This window comes from Watersipora subatra, chromosome 2 (genome assembly GCF_963576615.1).
Source record: "Watersipora subatra chromosome 2, tzWatSuba1.1, whole genome shotgun sequence".
NCBI classification, from domain to species: domain Eukaryota; kingdom Metazoa; phylum Bryozoa; class Gymnolaemata; order Cheilostomatida; family Watersiporidae; genus Watersipora; species Watersipora subatra.
The window spans coordinates 39,123,348-39,141,905 of NC_088709.1; the positions used below are offsets into that span (position 1 = coordinate 39,123,348).

At 37.8% G+C, this 18,558-nt stretch overlaps 1 protein-coding gene and 1 long non-coding RNA gene across 3 annotated transcripts in view; one reads left to right on the forward strand and one right to left on the reverse strand.

Annotated features, from left to right (window-relative positions):
• Positions 1-18,558, forward strand: part of LOC137387526 (epidermal growth factor receptor-like) — a 65,877-nt gene that overhangs the window by 15,254 nt on the left and 32,065 nt on the right. The window contains exon 1 of one of the 2 annotated variants that reach the window (XM_068073971.1): positions 5,707-5,832. The exons of the other annotated variant lie outside the window; for it this stretch is intronic. Within the exon in view, the coding sequence (XP_067930072.1) occupies positions 5,772-5,832 (61 nt within the window). The 5' untranslated portion in view covers positions 5,707-5,771. Of the gene's footprint in view, positions 1-5,706; positions 5,833-18,558 lie in introns of those variants that run through there. 2 annotated transcript variants of the gene reach the window in all.
• Positions 1-18,558, reverse strand: part of LOC137387529 (uncharacterized) — a 29,270-nt gene that overhangs the window by 9,366 nt on the left and 1,346 nt on the right. The window lies entirely within an intron of this gene.

Genomic DNA, 18,558 nt, shown 5'->3' on the forward strand with positions numbered 1-18,558 from the left:
CTTAATGTACTATCACTTACTGTACTGTCGCTTACCATACTATCGCTTACCATGCTATCGCTTACCGTACTATCGCTTACAGTACTATCGCTTACCGTACTATCGCTTACCGTATTATCACTTACCGTACTATCATTTACCGTACTATCGCTTACCGTACTATCGCTTACCGTACTATTGCTTACCGTATTATCACTTACCGTACTACCATTTACCGTACTATCGCTTACCGTACTATCGCTTACCGTACTATCGCTTACCGTACTACCGCTTACCGTACTATCGCTTACCGTACTATCGCTTACCGTACTATCGCTTACCGTACTATCGCTTACCGTACTATCGCTTACCGTACTATTGCTTACCATATTATCACTTACCGTACTATCATTTACCGTACTATCACTCACCGTACTATCCCTTACCGTACTATCAAACTTGTGCTTTGCAGAGTCCACACTTTTGTTCACATGTCTGTAAGATAAAATAATAAAAACCTCTTTCATTGATTTGGTTTTCGTATAAAGTTTCACATTTAATGCTTTATATAGTGCATTATAATTGCTATATAAATGTTTTAATGTTTTCTGTAAGCACTTGAAATAAATTTTGTTGTTTTTGACATCTAGAGTGATTTAAACAAAATACAATGTATATGTATTTTATGTGAATAACTCTTCTAACATACGACGGTTTCGCAACGCAGCAGATTAACTTGGTATGTTGAGGTTTGTACGTACACTGTTTATGGTGAAATATTCCAACTATGTACATTCACTGGCCACACTGTGATATATCTTGTTATTGATAGTACCATAACTCAGCTATCACAACGATTGTTCATAGAATTTGTTAAAATTCTAGGTCTTTGATAAGATGTGACCGAACTTCAGTTGCCATCCCATTCGTATCAATTTTATATGAACAAATTACTTTGAAAGGATTCAAATGCAATTTGATTAAAATGCTAACAGATTGTGAGTCATGAAAGAGCAAAGAAAGTTGAAGGATGTCTTCGCATGTGTTACACGTAGAACATTCTAGAAAGAAATTATACGTAATGCTCGATAAAGGTTCAAGCGCTGCTTTTATTTAATTTTTTGTGTTTATTTATCCTAAAGATGGGTTTACGTTCAGTTCCCGGTGGTGAGGTGGTAAGGAAAATCTCGAAAGTATTGACCTGTTAATGACCTCTGTATAACTGCTCAATTGTGTAGTTGTAGATTGAGTGAAACTGACCGGATGCATTAAAAACCTATAGTTTGTCAACTGTCTCCATCTTGTACATCTAACCAAATAGAACAATGTGCCATCTCCGAAAACTCCTATCATTCAAAAATTATAGTATTTTATCAAAATAATTTGTTTCTATTATACTTACATACATTTAATACTGTATACATACTAACACTAATATTACAGACAATATACACTATGTTGTTACACCGGTAGGTGTGAACTATAAGTTAATAATACACATGTAAATTATTTACGAGAACAGTTCTAGTGTTCTCTCATTCTGCTGACTGACCTCTGAAACACTGATAACCAATCAATAACCTATCAATTGTTAATGATCAACTAGCAAGTGTGTGACAACATTAGAGCTCATTTTGACAAGAAGGCCGGACAAATTCGGTTACATGAGAGTTACTGAAAACTACAAAAATAAACTGACTGAAAATAGTACTTTACTGATCAGAATCACAAGTCTATGGGCATCAGCACTAGTTAACGACCTTGACGGAATTCCAGTTTGTGAAGTAAACTACCATCTTTAACTAAGGTAAACTACAAGTGAACCACCATCTTTGACTAAGGTAAACTACAAGTGTACTACCATCTTTGACTAAGGTAAGCTACAAGTGAACTACCACCTTTGACTAAGGTAAACTACAAGTAAACTACCATCTTTGACTAAGGTAAACTACTAGTAAACTACCATCTTTGGCTAAGGTAAACTACTAGTAAACTACCATCTTTGACTAAGGTAAACTACTATTAAACTACCCTCTTTGACTAAGGTAAACTACTAGTAAACTACCATCTTTGACTAAGGTAAACTACTAGTAAACTACCATCTTTGACTAAAGTAAACTACTATTAAACTACCCTCTTTGACTTAGATAAACTACAAGTGAACTACCATCTTTGACTAAGTTAAACTGCTAATAAACTACCATCTTTGACTAAGGTAAACTACTAGTAAACTACTGTCTTTAACTAAGTTAAACTACTAGTAAGCTACTATCATCGACTAAGGTAAACTACTATTAAACTACCATCTTTGGCTACAGTAGAGCTCAACTAGAATTTATTCAGTGTATCAGATTTCTCCTACCCCTCATTGTTATCAATATATAACAATAACAATAATATCTAGTCAAACTTCTCTATCAAGAATCTGAATCAGATCCGAGTCTTTAGAGATGACCAATATCATTTCTGACGCCTATCGCTCGGAGCAAAACTCTAGCCATGCATCAGATCATGTATCATTGAACTGTGGTCTCTCATCTCCATTCTAGATTAAATCAGTATCATATGCAGGCATGCGCGTGACGGAGAGTCATTATGGAGGCATGTAAAAGTTTTTTAAGAGCATCTGGCGGCATAATTGGTGGGATTGCAAGACATTAATTAAAAACATCACAGAAGTTTCTTTGAACAAAATGGTGGTGCAAGTTAACCGTGGCTACTTTTTTGCACATTTTGTTTGCTTGGATAACGTTTAGATTCTCTTCTTTGCTAGCCTGTCTCTAGAACTGTAGAAGTCATGTTTTCTTCTGTACTTTCTACCTCATTGTTTACTCTGGATGCACTTGATGTTCTTTCCAGTACCTCTCTGCCTTTTTCCTTTATCTCTCGGATCTATAAGCTATGGTTTATAGATTCTATGGCCTTCTCCTAGCCCCTAACTCTCCGGCAATCCGGTCTACATTTTGATTGTCAACTGTCTTGTCTTTCCTCTGACTTTGCCATTACTTCCTTGCTTCCATTGGCGTACTTTCTAATTTTCCTGCCAGAACATCTTTCTGCGATTTCTTTGCTTTGATTGTATTTCATCTCTTGTCTTGTAAAAGATAGTTCTTTATATATGGCCATCAAACTCCTTTTTCAAGACTTTATCTGAAGCCACTACCTCCTTTTTAATACATGTTTTATTTTTTCAAGGCTTTCTTGATGTCCTTTACTTTAATGCTATCTTTCCTTTCCCATAGCCATTTCATTTCTTTGGAATTTGTCTGTTAGAAGAACAGCAAGTGAGCATTACAAAGCCAGAACACACCAATGATGTAACAACCTCTCACCCAGTCATTTTATGAACATAAATACCTTCTTCATGACAGATCTTTTCGTTCACCGTTGCATAATCAATTGAGTGCAGTTGCAATAATACAGCATATTAAATCCCGTAGCCTCCAAGTTCTTAGTCTTGAGAACAGCATGAAACTAGCAAAGCTTCAAAGGAAAAATTGTGAAAAGCAGTTGTGCATCAAAGCGATGTAATAGCAATGTAATTTGTCATTTCGCAAGTAGATCTGCTGGAGTGAAGTTAGTACGAGATAGTACTCTATAAGATATTATATTATATCGTATGTCGTATATAGACATATATATTAATACCTCTATATTATATTATATCTCTCTAAAACACGGGAGACAAACCCACTGCTCCTTAGCTGCTTGCATCTTTACCCAATTTTATGCAGATCAAACGTTCATATTGAATTTTGTGTGTTTTCTTACGAAAATGATTTTCAACCAGTGCGCAGTGAGAGATCGTCAGGAGTGCCGTTGGATATTATCAATGAAAGGCTTCTCTTTCGAACTTCGTCTACTTTATTATTGACCATTGGTGGTTTGCCTGTTCACTGTTTGGGGCACAGAAAATAAGTACTACATGTATCTCGGCCTGGTAGCTGATTAGCGCAGTTGGTTAGTGTGTCAGCCTGCTAAACAGCGTGTGATGGGATGAAGTACCATAAGAAGGAACTTTTGGACAATTATTCGGAGGTTTCAGAAGGTGCTCAAGAGCTTCATGTGTCTTTTTACCATTCCTGCTTTCTCAACATGAACTAGACATTGAACTGAGTTTGTTTGTGAGACAACGATCAGTGTTCATTGTTGAAAATGACTGACCTATGGTCTTAGCTCTGTGGGACTCAATTTTTGTCATTATGTTGATGTATGACATTTACAGTAGGGACTAAGCCTTAAAGAGCAGAGATGAGTGGAGGGAAGATATTGTGGTGATTCATTTGGGCCTATGTGTAAGATTTGGCTCTTTGTATTTACGTAGTAAAAACTCTGTCTTTTTGCCTCTGACAAGTTGGCCACTCCTGCTTTAGAGCTAGCAGGTAGTTTTGTACTTTATGAATTTTAAAACATGTTTGTAGTAAAAGAAACTCATGTGATAGATGCATTATTAAAATTACTTTTGGTCTAGAATTTACACGAGCTAAGCTTAGTAAGGTTAGAAACATCAAAGAGCTCATCAGAAATGGTATTAAGCAAGATTAACAAGCTCAATGAATTTACATTTTAATAGACCTCTACTCGAGCCCGACCTGGTAGCGATTGCTTAAATAAAAACATGGTCATTTAATAAAATTCATTATTTAATTAAGGTTTGGTGGTGCTCATTGCAAAAGTAAGGTTTCAGAAGCATTCCACAATCCTCAAGACAGTCATTGAAGTGGGTCTAGTCTGCGCTAGCACCAACCGTGGTGAGACCATTAATTATAAAAAAGCGTTAATTAAACCTTGAGGAATAAATTAAGTCGAGCATTGAAGTTGCTGACGGGTTTAATAGAGGTGAAGTAATGTAAAGCCACACTAGCGCCTATGTCAATTTGCACAAGCCGAGATGCCAAAACGTTATGTACAGGATATAATATAGTTTTTGATTCTCCATTATTGCCTTTGCAAGGCTTTATTGCCGTGTCAGCGCAAATATCTTTAAGTATTCTAAGAGGCTGTGAATAGACTTCGTCGTTTAACTCGTCTGAAGGCAAACTAAATTTGTAAAGTGTTAATATTGACATTGCTGAAGCGTAGTGTTTGTAGTTGTTAGTGATGCCGTTGTCGTGGAATGATATTATATGAGCAAACTGTAGCATTAGCGATACAAGCCTTTTTGGGATAGCATATTCTCTCCCGTTCATCGAGTTCTTCTACGGTGTATATCTCTACATTCTACCTCACAAGAAACGATAACAAAAAATTAGTTTTGAATAAGATAATAGGCAGCTAAGGGCTGAGGGATTTAAAGATCTATTCGACAAGGGGAGCGGTTTTGATTGGATTAAGTTAGCTTGTCACAGACAAAGCTTTGAGGTGGTGAGTGAGAGGAGCCTGTTGAAGATACAAGCTGCAGAAGAGGAGACTAGAGCCATTCGACCAGGGTTGTTCTAGCTAATAGCCGCCGAGGATTATTATAAAATCAGCTATTTATGTGTTATTTCGGTTGAGTTTGAACCTGTCGGCATTGATTTATAGCTCGCGTAATAGACATGTTGATTGGCCACAAGACTTTGTCTGGTCCTTGTAGTTAACTCACCAGTTTTACCACCTAGCGCAGCTATGTCCGCTCAAGTCATGCCCTGTTAAGCAAATACTTCTCTTAGACTATATATTTTGAAACATCTGCTCGATAACTTTGGCTAATCGGCTGGAAAGAGACGCAACGGTGTAAAAGTTTAGTTACTTTTGTGTCATGGACAACCGATGACAACCATAACAAGCTCAGACAAAGCTCTTTGGATATTATGGATATATTAAAGCTCACTTTTCTTTTCTGTCTTCTGGCAACATCTCAAGCATTCCGGTGTAAGTAAAACATTTCAATATTTTCAGTGTAAGTAAAACATTTCAATAATTTCAGTGTAAGTAAAACAAGTAGTCAGGCATTCATTGATGCTTTGATGGTGGTGAAGGCATTTAATCAAACTTGTGATGTCTGTAACATTTTTAACTCCTCAAAGGTGTAGTCAGAGTACTAGAAGTCCTTGTATTTTCTGATATAATTATAGCCATCAAGTCAGATTTGAACAATGTCTATGACACGTGAGTAAAAACAAAGCAGGAAGCCAGGCGGTATCCATGACGTTTGATAAAGTAAAACATAAAGACAGACTTTAAGTAATGATTATTACTTTTTGGTGTACAAAAATGCATAAAATCAAAATTCTGATGATGTCTGTCGCTTTAGGTACAAACAGATAAGGCATAAATTATAAACATTTGCAGTCTTTGGCTTTTATTGAATGTTTCGCTTAAATGAGTGGATGGTCTTTGAACAGTTGTGATGTATACGTCATGTGTTAGAAAACATACCCTTATGACTTTCAATGATATGACTGCCACTGTTATGATAAAAAGGTAAAGGTGTGTACCACGTATGTAGACATGGAAAAGCTTTAGTCTATAAAACATGGAAAAGCTTTAGTCTATAAGACATGGAAAAGCTTTACACAGTGTATAAAACATGGAAAGGCTTTCAACGGTTTGTCGAGCATCAAAAAGGTTTCTCGGCTGTGCAGGTTTCTACAAGCACAGGAATAGCCAGTTTAGAAAACCAACGTTTCTTCTCCTTAATAATGATAAATTGAGGGTTGCTCGTATCACTTTGATGTGTTCTAGGAGAGTAGTAGGCTACCTTCACCAGCGCTAATCTCCTTAACCACGCAGGTATCAAAGCCACTGAAATATTTACGAATGGATTAAGCCAACCAAATAAGTGTAGAACATGGCCAGACGTTGTCACGGCGAAACTGTCTTTTAATTGTCATGTCTCATTAAGCAAATAAAATCAGCTAGGTCCTTTGGGATATGCATTTGCGCATTCTAAATTGCAGAATTCTGCAAAATACATGTGTATGTGGAACTCGATGTGAATAAATGGAAATGAGGTAGAAAGAATGAGTTGAACTGGAAATAGTTTTGATAGTGAAGTGTTCTAGAGATAGAATAACTGCACTAGACAAATGAAATCATACTAGCAATAATCCTGCTAGAAAGGTGCTGGTAAAGGGGTTGAGGTTAGACCCGTTGTGACAGTAGGAGCAACACTAGCCAAAACGGTATTAGAAGTAGACAGATGAGGGTGGTGTTGGTAAAAAAAGAAAGTGGCAACACATATGTAACAGAAGAATAGAAAGAATGGTAGGAAATGTGGAAGATGCAAAGATAATAGATAGTGAGAGAGCAATAGAGAAAATAGATAGTGAGGGAGCAATAGAGAAAATAGGTAGTGAGGGAGCGATAGAGAAAATAGATAGTGAGGGGGTAATAGAGAAAATGGGTAGTGAGGGGGCGATAGAGAAAATAGGTAGTGAAGGGGCAATAGAGAAAATAGGTAGTAAGGGAACAATAGAGAAAATAGGTAGTGAGGGGACAATAGAGAAAATAGATAGTGAGGGAGCAATAGAGAAAATAGGTAGTGAGGGAGCGATAGAGAAAATAGATAGTGAGGGGGTAATAGAGAAAATGGGTAGTGAGGGGGCGATAGAGAAAATAGGTAGTAAGGGAACAATAGAGAAAATAGGTAGTGAGGGGACAATAGAGAAAATAGATAGTGAGGGAGCAATAGAGAAAATAGATAGTGAGGGGGCAATAGAAAAAATAGATAGTGAGGGGACAATAGAGAAAATAGATAGTGAGGGAGCATTAGAAAAAGTAGATAGTGAGGGAGCAATAGAAAAAATAGATAGTGAGGGAGCAATAGAGAAAATAGATAGTGAGGGGGCAATAGAGAAAATAGATAGTGAGGGAGCAATAGAGAAAATAGATAGTGAGGGAGCAATAGAGAAAATAGATAGTGAGGGAGCAATAGAGAAAATAGATAGGGAGGGGGCAATAGAGAAAATAGATAGTGAGGGGGCAATAGAGGAAATAGATAGTGAGGGAGCAATAGAGAAAATAGATAGTGAGGGAGCAATAGAGAAAATAGATAGGGAGGGGGCAATAGAGAAAATAGATAGTGAGGGGCAATAGAGGAAATAGATAGTGAGGGGCAATAGAGGAAATAGATAGTGAGGGAGCAATAGAGAAAATAGATAGGGAGGGGGCAATAGAGAAAATAGATAGTGAGGGGGCAATAGAGGAAATAGATAGTGAGGGAGCAATAGAGAAAATAGATAGTGAGGGAGCAATAGAGAAAATAGATAGGGAGGGGGCAATAGAGAAAATAGATAGTGAGGGAGCAATAGAGAAAATAGATAGTGAGGGAGCAATAGAGAAAATAGATAGTGAGGGAGCAATAGAGAAAATAGATAGGGAGGGGGCAATAGAGAAAATAGATAGTGAGGGGGCAATAGAGGAAATAGATAGTGAGGGAGCAATAGAGAAAATAGATAGTGAGGGAGCAATAGAGAAAATAGATAGGGAGGGGGCAATAGAGAAAATAGATAGTGAGGGGCAATAGAGGAAATAGATAGTGAGGGGGCAATAGAGGAAATAGATAGTGAGGGGCAATAGAGGAAATAGATAGTGAGGGGGCAATAGAGAAAATAGATAGTGAGGGGGCAATAGAGAAAATAGATAGTGAGGGGCAATAGAGGAAATAGATAGTGAGGGGGCAATAGAGAAAATAGATAGTGAGGGGGCAATAGAGGAAATAGATAGTGAGGGGCAATAGAGGAAATAGATAGTGAGGGGGCAATAGAGAAAATAGATAGTGAGGGGGCAATAGAGAAAATAGATAGTGAGGGGGCAATAGAGAAAATAGATAGTGAGGGGCAATAGAGGAAATAGATAGTGAGGGGGCAATAGAGAAAATAGATAGTGAGGAGGCAATAGAGAACAAATAGTATAAAGTTTGAAGCTAAAAAGAGATTCGAGTGATAAAGATTAGGAGATGGAGAGTTGAGTGGTACCTAAAAACCCGGTCAGGGTGAGTGTTAGGGAAAGTGAACCAATGAGAACAGTGTCCTGGTTAAAAACGCAGTTTGTGGAGAGAAAGTTTTGAAAAGGGTAGAAAGAAGAGAGAAAATATCAGAGAGGGATAGAGAGAGTTAAAAAACAAATAGCTGTATAGAAGTGAGCTGTGAGTGGGAGAGAGAAGGGGGAGAGAGAAGGGAGAGAGAGAAGGGAGAGAGAGAAGGGAGAGAGAGAAGGGAGAGAGAGAAGGGAGAGAGAGAAGGGAGAGAGAGAAGGGAGAGAGAGAAGGGAGAGAGAGAAGGGAGAGAGAGAAGGGAGAGAGAGAAGGGAGAGAGAGAAGGGAGAGAGAGAAGGGAGAGAGAGAAGGGAGAGAGATAGTGAGGTGTGTGAGAGAGTTGTGAGAGTGAGTATAAGTGGGATGTAGAGAAGCTGTAATAATGTAGCACTTGTTGTTCCCTCTTTCTTTTTTTATTCATATTCAATTCTTGTCTACATTCTTTCATGAGAACGTGTCTTTCAGGCAATAATGCAAATGTTCAACAGTTGCTTTGATGTTTTCAGTTTAGCTTGTAAGGTACAATTCGCATTCAAATTAGTTTATGTCAAATACATGTATGTGTAAAAAACTATGTTGGGAATGCTGGGAACTGTCGAATTAATAAGCCAGAAGCTACAACGGCAATGACAGATAGATGGATTGAATCCTTCCTCCAACGACTGGGCGGATAATACAAGGTTGTTGAGCATCAGTTACAAAAAGCATTTAATTAGCTATTGTGTCAGTTAACACCTTTTCCTAATTTTTAGTTTCTAATAACTAGTAAAACAATTTTTTTCTTAAAAGCTTGAAACATGCATACAATTTCAGCGATCCTTAGCTTGGCAAATAAAGTTGAGCATTATGGAGTCTGTATAGACAGTAATTTTGTATATAAGTTAACCAATTTATTGAAAAACGTTGATGTTTTTTATTGTTGGTGACATTTTTCTAGTCGGATACTACAAAGGCATTAAATCATTCTATTCCAATGCTATTAGAAGTTGTTCATTTCTTCTCCATTAAACGCGTTCATGATTTGATCACTTCATGCTGACAATCCCATTGTTGATTTCAGTTTTCTAGTTTTTAACCTGATGCTATTGTCTGGTGCTAGCATATAGGTATGATCACGGGCATCTCTCTCCCTCCTCTAGTGTACACACTAGAAATCATCCCATAAACAAACAAAAAAGGGATTTATTGGTTACTTTCTATTTGGTAGAGTCACTCGTATAGTTGTTTGTGCGGTTCAAGTCACTTCTGACACGGAGTGTAGATTACTACTGACTCATCAAGTAAACTCGCTTAGTACTTTCTTACCTCTTCTTAGTAAAGTCTTTTAATATTCATGCCGATTATCTTAGATATGACAAGGAATGTTACGTCAAAATTTAAAAACAAACGAGTTGCCATCGTGGCTATAAGCTTTAATCCTCAGACTTGGGGCTCATAAAAATATTATTTTTATTTCAACTAACCATTGCTAATATTCAGAAATAAAGCCCACAGAATAAACCAATTGGAATATAGTGTTCTAAGCCATATAAAATGGCTTCTTGTCCATCTTGGACTTTTGGCATAATGGCTAGATTGTTGTTACAAATTTATTACTGTTACTACTGTTGTAAAAGTAATGTAATTTATTATTAAGCTTTATGAACTAAGCAGTGAAGTTCATCAGCTGTACACTATATATTGAAGTTCATTAGCTGTACACTGTATATTGAAGTTCACCAGCTGTACACTGAAGTTCATCAGCTTTACACTGAAGTTCATCAGCTGTACACTGAAGTTTATCAGCTGTACACTGAAGTTCATCAGCTGTACAATGTATATTGAAGCTCACTAGCTGTACGCTGTATATTGAAGCTCACGGGCTGTATACTGTGAATTCATAAGGACTATTTTAAGGCTCTAGATGTACCCAAATATGTTATTGAACACTGAGATAAGATGGAACAAAACTTGAAAAACAATTGAAATTTCTTTAGTCCAAATCTTTAGTCCAAATGGCGACTATTGATTAGAAAACGCAAAGCTAACTACAGCATGCTGGTTGGACTGAAGACACGAGACTGAGTTATCTCCTAGGCAGGGATAGCATCTATTAAAAATGTTAAATTTGTAAAGAATGTAGATACATATCTTTTTGTGAGCCGCGGCACAACGCCAAGCATGCCGCTAATATTAAGTCCAGCTATTCACTTTAACCAGCCGTGTTTAGGCGCTTCTATGAGATTCCCACCGATGCTCATCAAAATAGTCATGATTCCATTGGAGCCAAATCGTCCAAGTGAGAAAATGTTATGGGGAAGGAGAGGGCTTAGATGTGCTTCTTTTCGATGAATCAAAATGACCTTGGTACGCCGCCAGTACTCGCGGCTAGCACTCGGAACATGAAAGAGAATTAGTAGGAGCCATATCATGCCTTTTTGTTACAAGACTAATTAACTGAAATTCAGCTTCTGTAATGTCTGTCAGGTGGTTTGGATTAGCCAAATCCAACAACTTCAGCATTGCGCCACAGCTTGCTTGATCCATACACCTTCTCTTTTACATTGCTCGTAGTTCATAGCAAAGAGTCTTTTTATGTAAAATGCAGCAATTAATAGGCACGGAGTATTTAAAGGATATTTATTGTGATCGAATGCTAATCTATATGTATATATAAATCCAAGTGTTTGGTTCTCTTTCGTATGTCTAGTTTATAGATGGACAAAATATTGTCCATCTATAAACTGAACAATATTGGTTAAAATATGTATGCTTGCTGCGCTTGAACTACTAGAAGCAAACTACTACAGCTTGAACTGCTAGAAGAAAAATACATGCCCAGTTTTCCCGCACAAAACATGCTTGCAGTCTGACGGGCCTTGAGAGATCATGGTGTGTAACGATTGTAAGCACAATAATTACCAGCTATGGCAAGGTGGCTGCATGGTCTAGTGGTAGTGCGTATGACTTCACATCTGTTGCAGCAGAATATTTGAGTTCATTTCTTGTGAAGTACAATCTTTTTCCTTAATATCCGGATGGAAGAACTGACACACCTCTTATTATAGTAAAGATATAAACTAGCTCAAGTTACTCAAGTTACTCAAGTTCATTGGGTAAAGAAACTTAACCAATGGCAACTACATTACCTACCACTGTTTATAAGCTATTTTAAATCCTGAGCGAATGTATGTATCGTAAGAAGTAAGAAATGTTTTTCAACAATTTGTTTAACGTATGGCATGAACTTTCAAATTCTTTAATTATGCATTGGCCAGACACACACAGAAATAAACAAACACCTTCATTTAAAAGTTAAAATGGTAAATATTGTATGTTGATTAAAATTTTTTTAGTGCAAAATCCTTTTTATTAGTCGTGCAATGCTGAGTATTCAGTAGTCTATACTATAATAGGAGCCGTGCCCGTCTATCCAATGAGGTTAAAAAAAAGATCACATGCGATGAGATTTGAACTCGTGACTTTCCCCTTGGTAGACCGACACTACCACCTGTACCGATCAACAACTTAGCAGCATTTTGGAACAGTAGCCCAATTTGTCATAGCACCTGCCGATCTCTTATGGCACACTAAACTGCCAGGGTACTAGTTTTAAATAAAGCAAATTAATTTTGACACATTTGATCTATCTCTGCAAGGTATGACCATATAGCAATCAGACAGGAGTAATTCAGAGCCACAGGCTAATGAAGGAGTAGAGGCAATAGGCTAGAGAGCAAAGTTTGGGCTATAGGTGCATCACCAGGGTTGAAACCACACTAGTGTTTGTAGTCTGGGCAACATTGACGTGGTTTCATAACAAGAGTTGAGCTCTGTTGGATTTCAATGCAGGTTAAAAATGTGTAAGATTAAAAGAGAAATACTTCCATCTGTTATCATGTAAAAAAGACTTGAAATGATGAGATAAATACAAATGTTTGGGCGTGCTTAACCAGAGGAAGGAAATCGGAGAAACGAAGCGTGCCTCTCCGCACTCATGTTGAACATTCTGACCTCCGAAGATTCTAATAAGATTGAGTGGTCAAGTTAACTAAAATATTTAATCAAGCTGTTCGCGGATGTCCTAATACACTAGCAGGCATTAGGACACTGATTAATACTCGCTAATCCTGTATGAGTGCTCCTAATTGCTAAAGCTTACTTTTTGAGCTGACTTGAAGATGTTATTTGGTATGGTGAGAAGTAACTGGCTCAGATAGTACAATTTAAATATACCATATATATATACTTTTATTAAATATATGTACCATATATATATATATATACTTTTATTAAATATATGTACCATATATATATATATACTTTTATTGGGCAGTTCATCTTTATTTTATGGAAAAAATGTTTTACACATGGTACTACAAAAATACATGAAAAGAAAGGTGTTGCTATGTCAAAAAGGCAAAAACAAAAGTTCATACAAAGTATAAACTTGAAACGACTTGAAAACTTGAAACGACTGGAAACAACTTGAAACTACTAAGCTTAAAAAAACATCTCTCTTTTGACAAAATATTAAAAAACTGAACAATACACTTGTTGAGCTCATCTTCTGTTAAGCACGAAATAAAACCATCCCGTTGTGGATATCTGGTACTTAGGAAATTATGAGCCCTTTTCATTTTCACTGGGCCGAGCATCTTGGGAAGTTGATGATACAGCGGTAAGAGATTTCAGCGTTTCTTAGGCCGAGAACGTGGAAATACCTCAATTTATCCCTATATAAAATATGAGTAGCAAAAATTGATGCAGCCTCGACTTAATCTACATATTTTGTGGCAGAACTTTCACTATTAAAAGGAGTAACAAATCAAACAATAAAAATAACAAAGGTAAGTCAGCGATATTAATATAATAAAGCCCATGCGCTGATGTTAGTCAACATTTTGCATTTGCATTGTATGAAATTAACTAGAGCGATATTCATTTTTTCTTTTATTGATTGCCATTGGCCTGCGATTTGATTTAAACTTATTGTAAACCAGTATTTCGACAGCAATTTTAAAACATTTACATGAGGGCATATTGAGGGAGGTGAGAATACCCACAACACTTCCCTCCTCATTTTGCTATGCATTGTGCAAGTTTTGGAATTCCACAAGATGAATCCTAATTATAGTAAAAATTAAAATATTAGCTTAAGTTACTAGCTTAAGTTACTTAAATTCATTGGGTAAAGAAACTTAACCAAAGGCAACTACATTACTTGTCACTGTCTATAAGCTATTTTAAATTCTGAGCAATTGTGTAGCATAAGAAATGTTTATTAACAATCAATTTTAGTTATACCTCCAGCTCTCAAACATTTAAATTATGCATTGGACGAACACACAGAGAAACAAACAAATACCTCCATTTAGAAGTTTGAATGGTAAATGTTGTGTGTTGACTAAAATTAAATTTTCTATACATAAGTTTTTCATTACCCATGCAATGCCGGGCATTCATCTGGAAAAAAAAGAAGTCTTATCTGTCTCATCGCAAATGCGATGTAAGACAACCATAATAAGTAGTTGACTGATGAAACATATCTGCAGTATTTTTGTTGGACTAGATAAGATATCTTTTCTGATCTACAATGTTTGAATTAATAGCTAGCAAGAGTCAACTTTCAACTCTGCTGTGCATACAAACTAAGTAGGCAAGACTCCAACTAAAAACTGTTGAGTACCAAGGTTAACGAAATCTTTCAAATGAGTTTTAAATTGGATACTATTTAAAAAAAATCATCTATATACTCAATTTGGGGTCGTATTACCCGAATGCCATGCATATCCTTGACTATAACAAGAACTTTGTCTATCTGTTTGCCCAAAGCTACAAATGGAGGTTGGGAAAAGATTGCTTTGTATGGGATTTGAACCCACAATATGTGGCTTTGCCACCCGACACTACCACTTGCACCAACCAATCACTTTAAAAGATTTTATAACTATTGTACATGTAGGCATTCTCTGTGCTTTATTGCCACACCTGATGATCCCTCACAGCATTCTTGACTGTCAGAGTACTAGCAGCTATAGAGTCTAACTATACATGAATAAGACAAACATAACGAGAAATGTTGAGTTAGTAGCATTCCATGACATTTCTAGTGTAAGCTTGAAAAGCAAGCCTGCTATATTTAAAATTAGAGAAAAGACATCCTATATTTTAATAATTATGGACATTCACTCGAGCAACAATATACACAAGTTCAATGTGATATAACTCTTGCGCTGAAAGGGTAACAATGTGTGAAGGAGTATTTGTACTGGCACATCCAGAAAGCCATATAGTAATAGATCAACTGGTCCTCTCATAAAGTGTGCTACCTTTTTTATTATTAAGAGAACCGTGCTGTAAGAAAGCAGTATTGAATTGTTATACAAACGGAAACAAACTTTTTACATTATGGATTGCAGCAAATAAATGAATTATGGTTTTACTTTATGACCCAAGTTAAAATTTCACAAATTAAAACATTAATCTTACTTACAAAAAATTACTGGTCTTTTGGAGTGTTTACACAAAACAAGTGCCCACTGACACAGTTGGAATAAAGAGGTTCTAAAATAAAAGTATTAAAAGTAATGAAAGTTGAGCTAACATTTCACAGCAATCTTATCAGAATTGCATACAAAGAGCAATTACACAGTATACTAAAGCATTTATCAAGAAAGAGACAAGTTACTGATAGAAGTTGATGTGCTGAAATGTGCTGTACACTATATGACTTTATTGTACCACTGCAAGTGAGAAGTGAGTGCCTACTCATACCATAATCTCAAACAACACAAGATAGACAAAAAGGGCGCAGCCAATGACATAAGAGTAAGGCTTACTGCCAGTAACGAATACATTCCAAAGGCAAACCACAACTATGTAACAATGCCCGCTACGAGCGCAAGCTGTATGTCATGACTCTCTTCTTTCACCACAGCTCCCCCTGATCCTATAGATCACAAAACCCTTTTTTTCCTTTTACTCTACGTAAAAATCTGCTAGCCACTTTGGCGGCCTGCGATCTCGTGTTTCACTTCTACTGGTAACTGTGTTATCTACCACCGATACTGGCGGGTGACTATTACTGCCTACGGCCAAATCACTATGCCTTTCAACATTTGCCAAATCCGCTTCTATACATTCATCATTCTGGATAATCTCAATTTCCCTGCTATCGTCGCCCTCACTTTCTCTGCAAGCGTGACGCAGATCTGCAACATGACGAGTCATCTTGTCAACTTCCACAGCAGTGTTTGATACTAGTGCAGTCACTGTACCTAACTTCCATACAGATGTGCACTTTACATTTGCTGGCTTGACATATACCTGATCACCTACTCTAAATGGGTTACAGGTCACGTCTCGCTGTCGTCGCATACCATCTCCCTCTCCAACTAATCTATGCAGCCTAGGCACATATGCATACAACTTCTTTGCCGGCACCACTCCTTCAGCATTGGGTGAATTGTTGTAGTAGAATACCATGTCACTGATACTACCACCCGAGCGTGCAGCCATACGCTTGATTGTCCTGTGGATTCTCTCAACTATTCCGTTACCAGATGCACGATATGCACAACTATATATGTGTTCTACTCCCCATGTTTGCAACAATGACTCAAAACGATTGCCACGAAAACAGGGTCCGTTGTCTGAAAGCACTTCGACAGGAGGCCCTCTTTCTCTAAACACGCGAGCTAGCTGTAGTGACACTGCATCTGCTGTCTCATTTTGTAGTCTTACCCATATTGAAAATCTGCTTGGACCACAATCTATAATAGTTAGGTATGGTACATTCCTGTAGTGACATATATCTGTAGCAAGCCGTTCCCAAACTCCTTCTACCTCCAAATTTCCCTTAGTCCATCGCATGGGGGCAGGATCCACCCTTTGACATGCCGGGCAATTTTCAACAATGTTTTTTACAGCCTTCCTGCTCACCCGTTTACCTAACCTTTGCTCAGCAATATACAAGGTTCTGTCGATCCCAAAATGGTGCAGGTCATGGGTTTTCCTCACATCGTCATAACTAGCGACATTATCCACTACTGCTACATTGGCCACTTTAGTAGTATTCACTAACCATTTCTGCCTCACCCTGGTTAACACGTCAGCTTTGTTGCTGGATGAGTTAACCAATTTGATAGTTAACTCCACCTCATACTCATCAATCAGCTGTGCAATTAGCCCCAACCTACGCCTCACTATCATTTCGCACAACCCGCTAACCTTCGGTCGATGACTATCCGTTATAACAGACTGCACCCATGCATAAACTGACTTGGAATCGGTTACTACAGTTAATCTTTTCAGGTTCCATTTCATGGCCAAATTTAATCCCTTTACCACAGCATCCAATTCTGCTACATTTATGTGTGCTCCATCATCCTCTTTCCTTAACCAAGACGCATCCTCGACCACAACATCACCTACTTCTATACAAACCCCAACAGCAATGCTACTAGCATCACACCACACTGTTCCATGGTCACAGCTTGGTACCGTCCATACACCTCCGACGGGATCATGTTCCTCTGTGTATTTCAATGTCTCATGAAGCATCCCTACCACATCATTTGGTATGTCACTATCCCACTCAACTACATTTGCTAAACGCTTCATATAACTGCATGACACGCGCAGCCAGCCCGCTACTGGATAATGGCCGGTTAGCTTGCCACAAACAGAAAACAGCTCTCGTTTTGTAACTTTAGTGCCAACCGCTGGCAAGGGTCCATCTCTCGACCATCTCACTTTAGCACCATTTGTAGTCACCCTCAACCCTAATACCCGTGCATCAGACAATGGTACAGGTTCCTTTGTGACTAACCCAAAACTTGACAAATGGTGCTGCACTCGCTTTGCAGACACAACAGCCTCATTGACAAAAATGTCGTCGACATAGTGATCAGTACCTTTGGCCACAATTTCGTCTAACGCTAAAACTTTTTGTAGTATAACTGACATAATTTTTGGAGCCACATTTAACCCAAACCCCATTCGAGTCATGACATACAACTTACCCTTGTAGTTCACAGCCTGAAACCTATGAAGGTCTCCATGTACATGTAACTGCAGGTAAGCTTTCTTTAAATCCAAAACACATGCATTGTCACCAAGTTTACGCCAACTCCTTAGTTTATCCTGGCACAGTGCCACATCACACCCTGGATGATTGCTAATGTAACTGTTTAATTCCTTGCTATAGTCCATCACAGGGCGAACTTTGGTTGGTTTGTTTGGCTGGGCGGCAGCCATTAGCGGTATGACTCCTGTTACCTTTCCATGTAATTTCTCATTGTGAGGCTGTAGCCATCCATTGTTAATCCATTGTTCTACTTCCAGCTCGTACGCCTTCCGTTTGTCTTCAGCGACGCGATACTCGGCACAATTGTTTCGCAACACAGGCTCTTTTGCTAACCACTTCCAGCTTACTGTCCACTTTGAGCCATCGAAGACAGCGTTAAAGTCTTTGTCGTCGATTACTACTGTTTCCTTTTGGTTCATAAGTAACTTTTGTTGATTTTCAGCTACTCCAACATTGATCACTCTGGTAGATGCCATAAAACTCACATCACAGCTTTGGGAGACCACCATGCCACCAAGTCTTATAATTGCATCCATACCGAGAATCATGG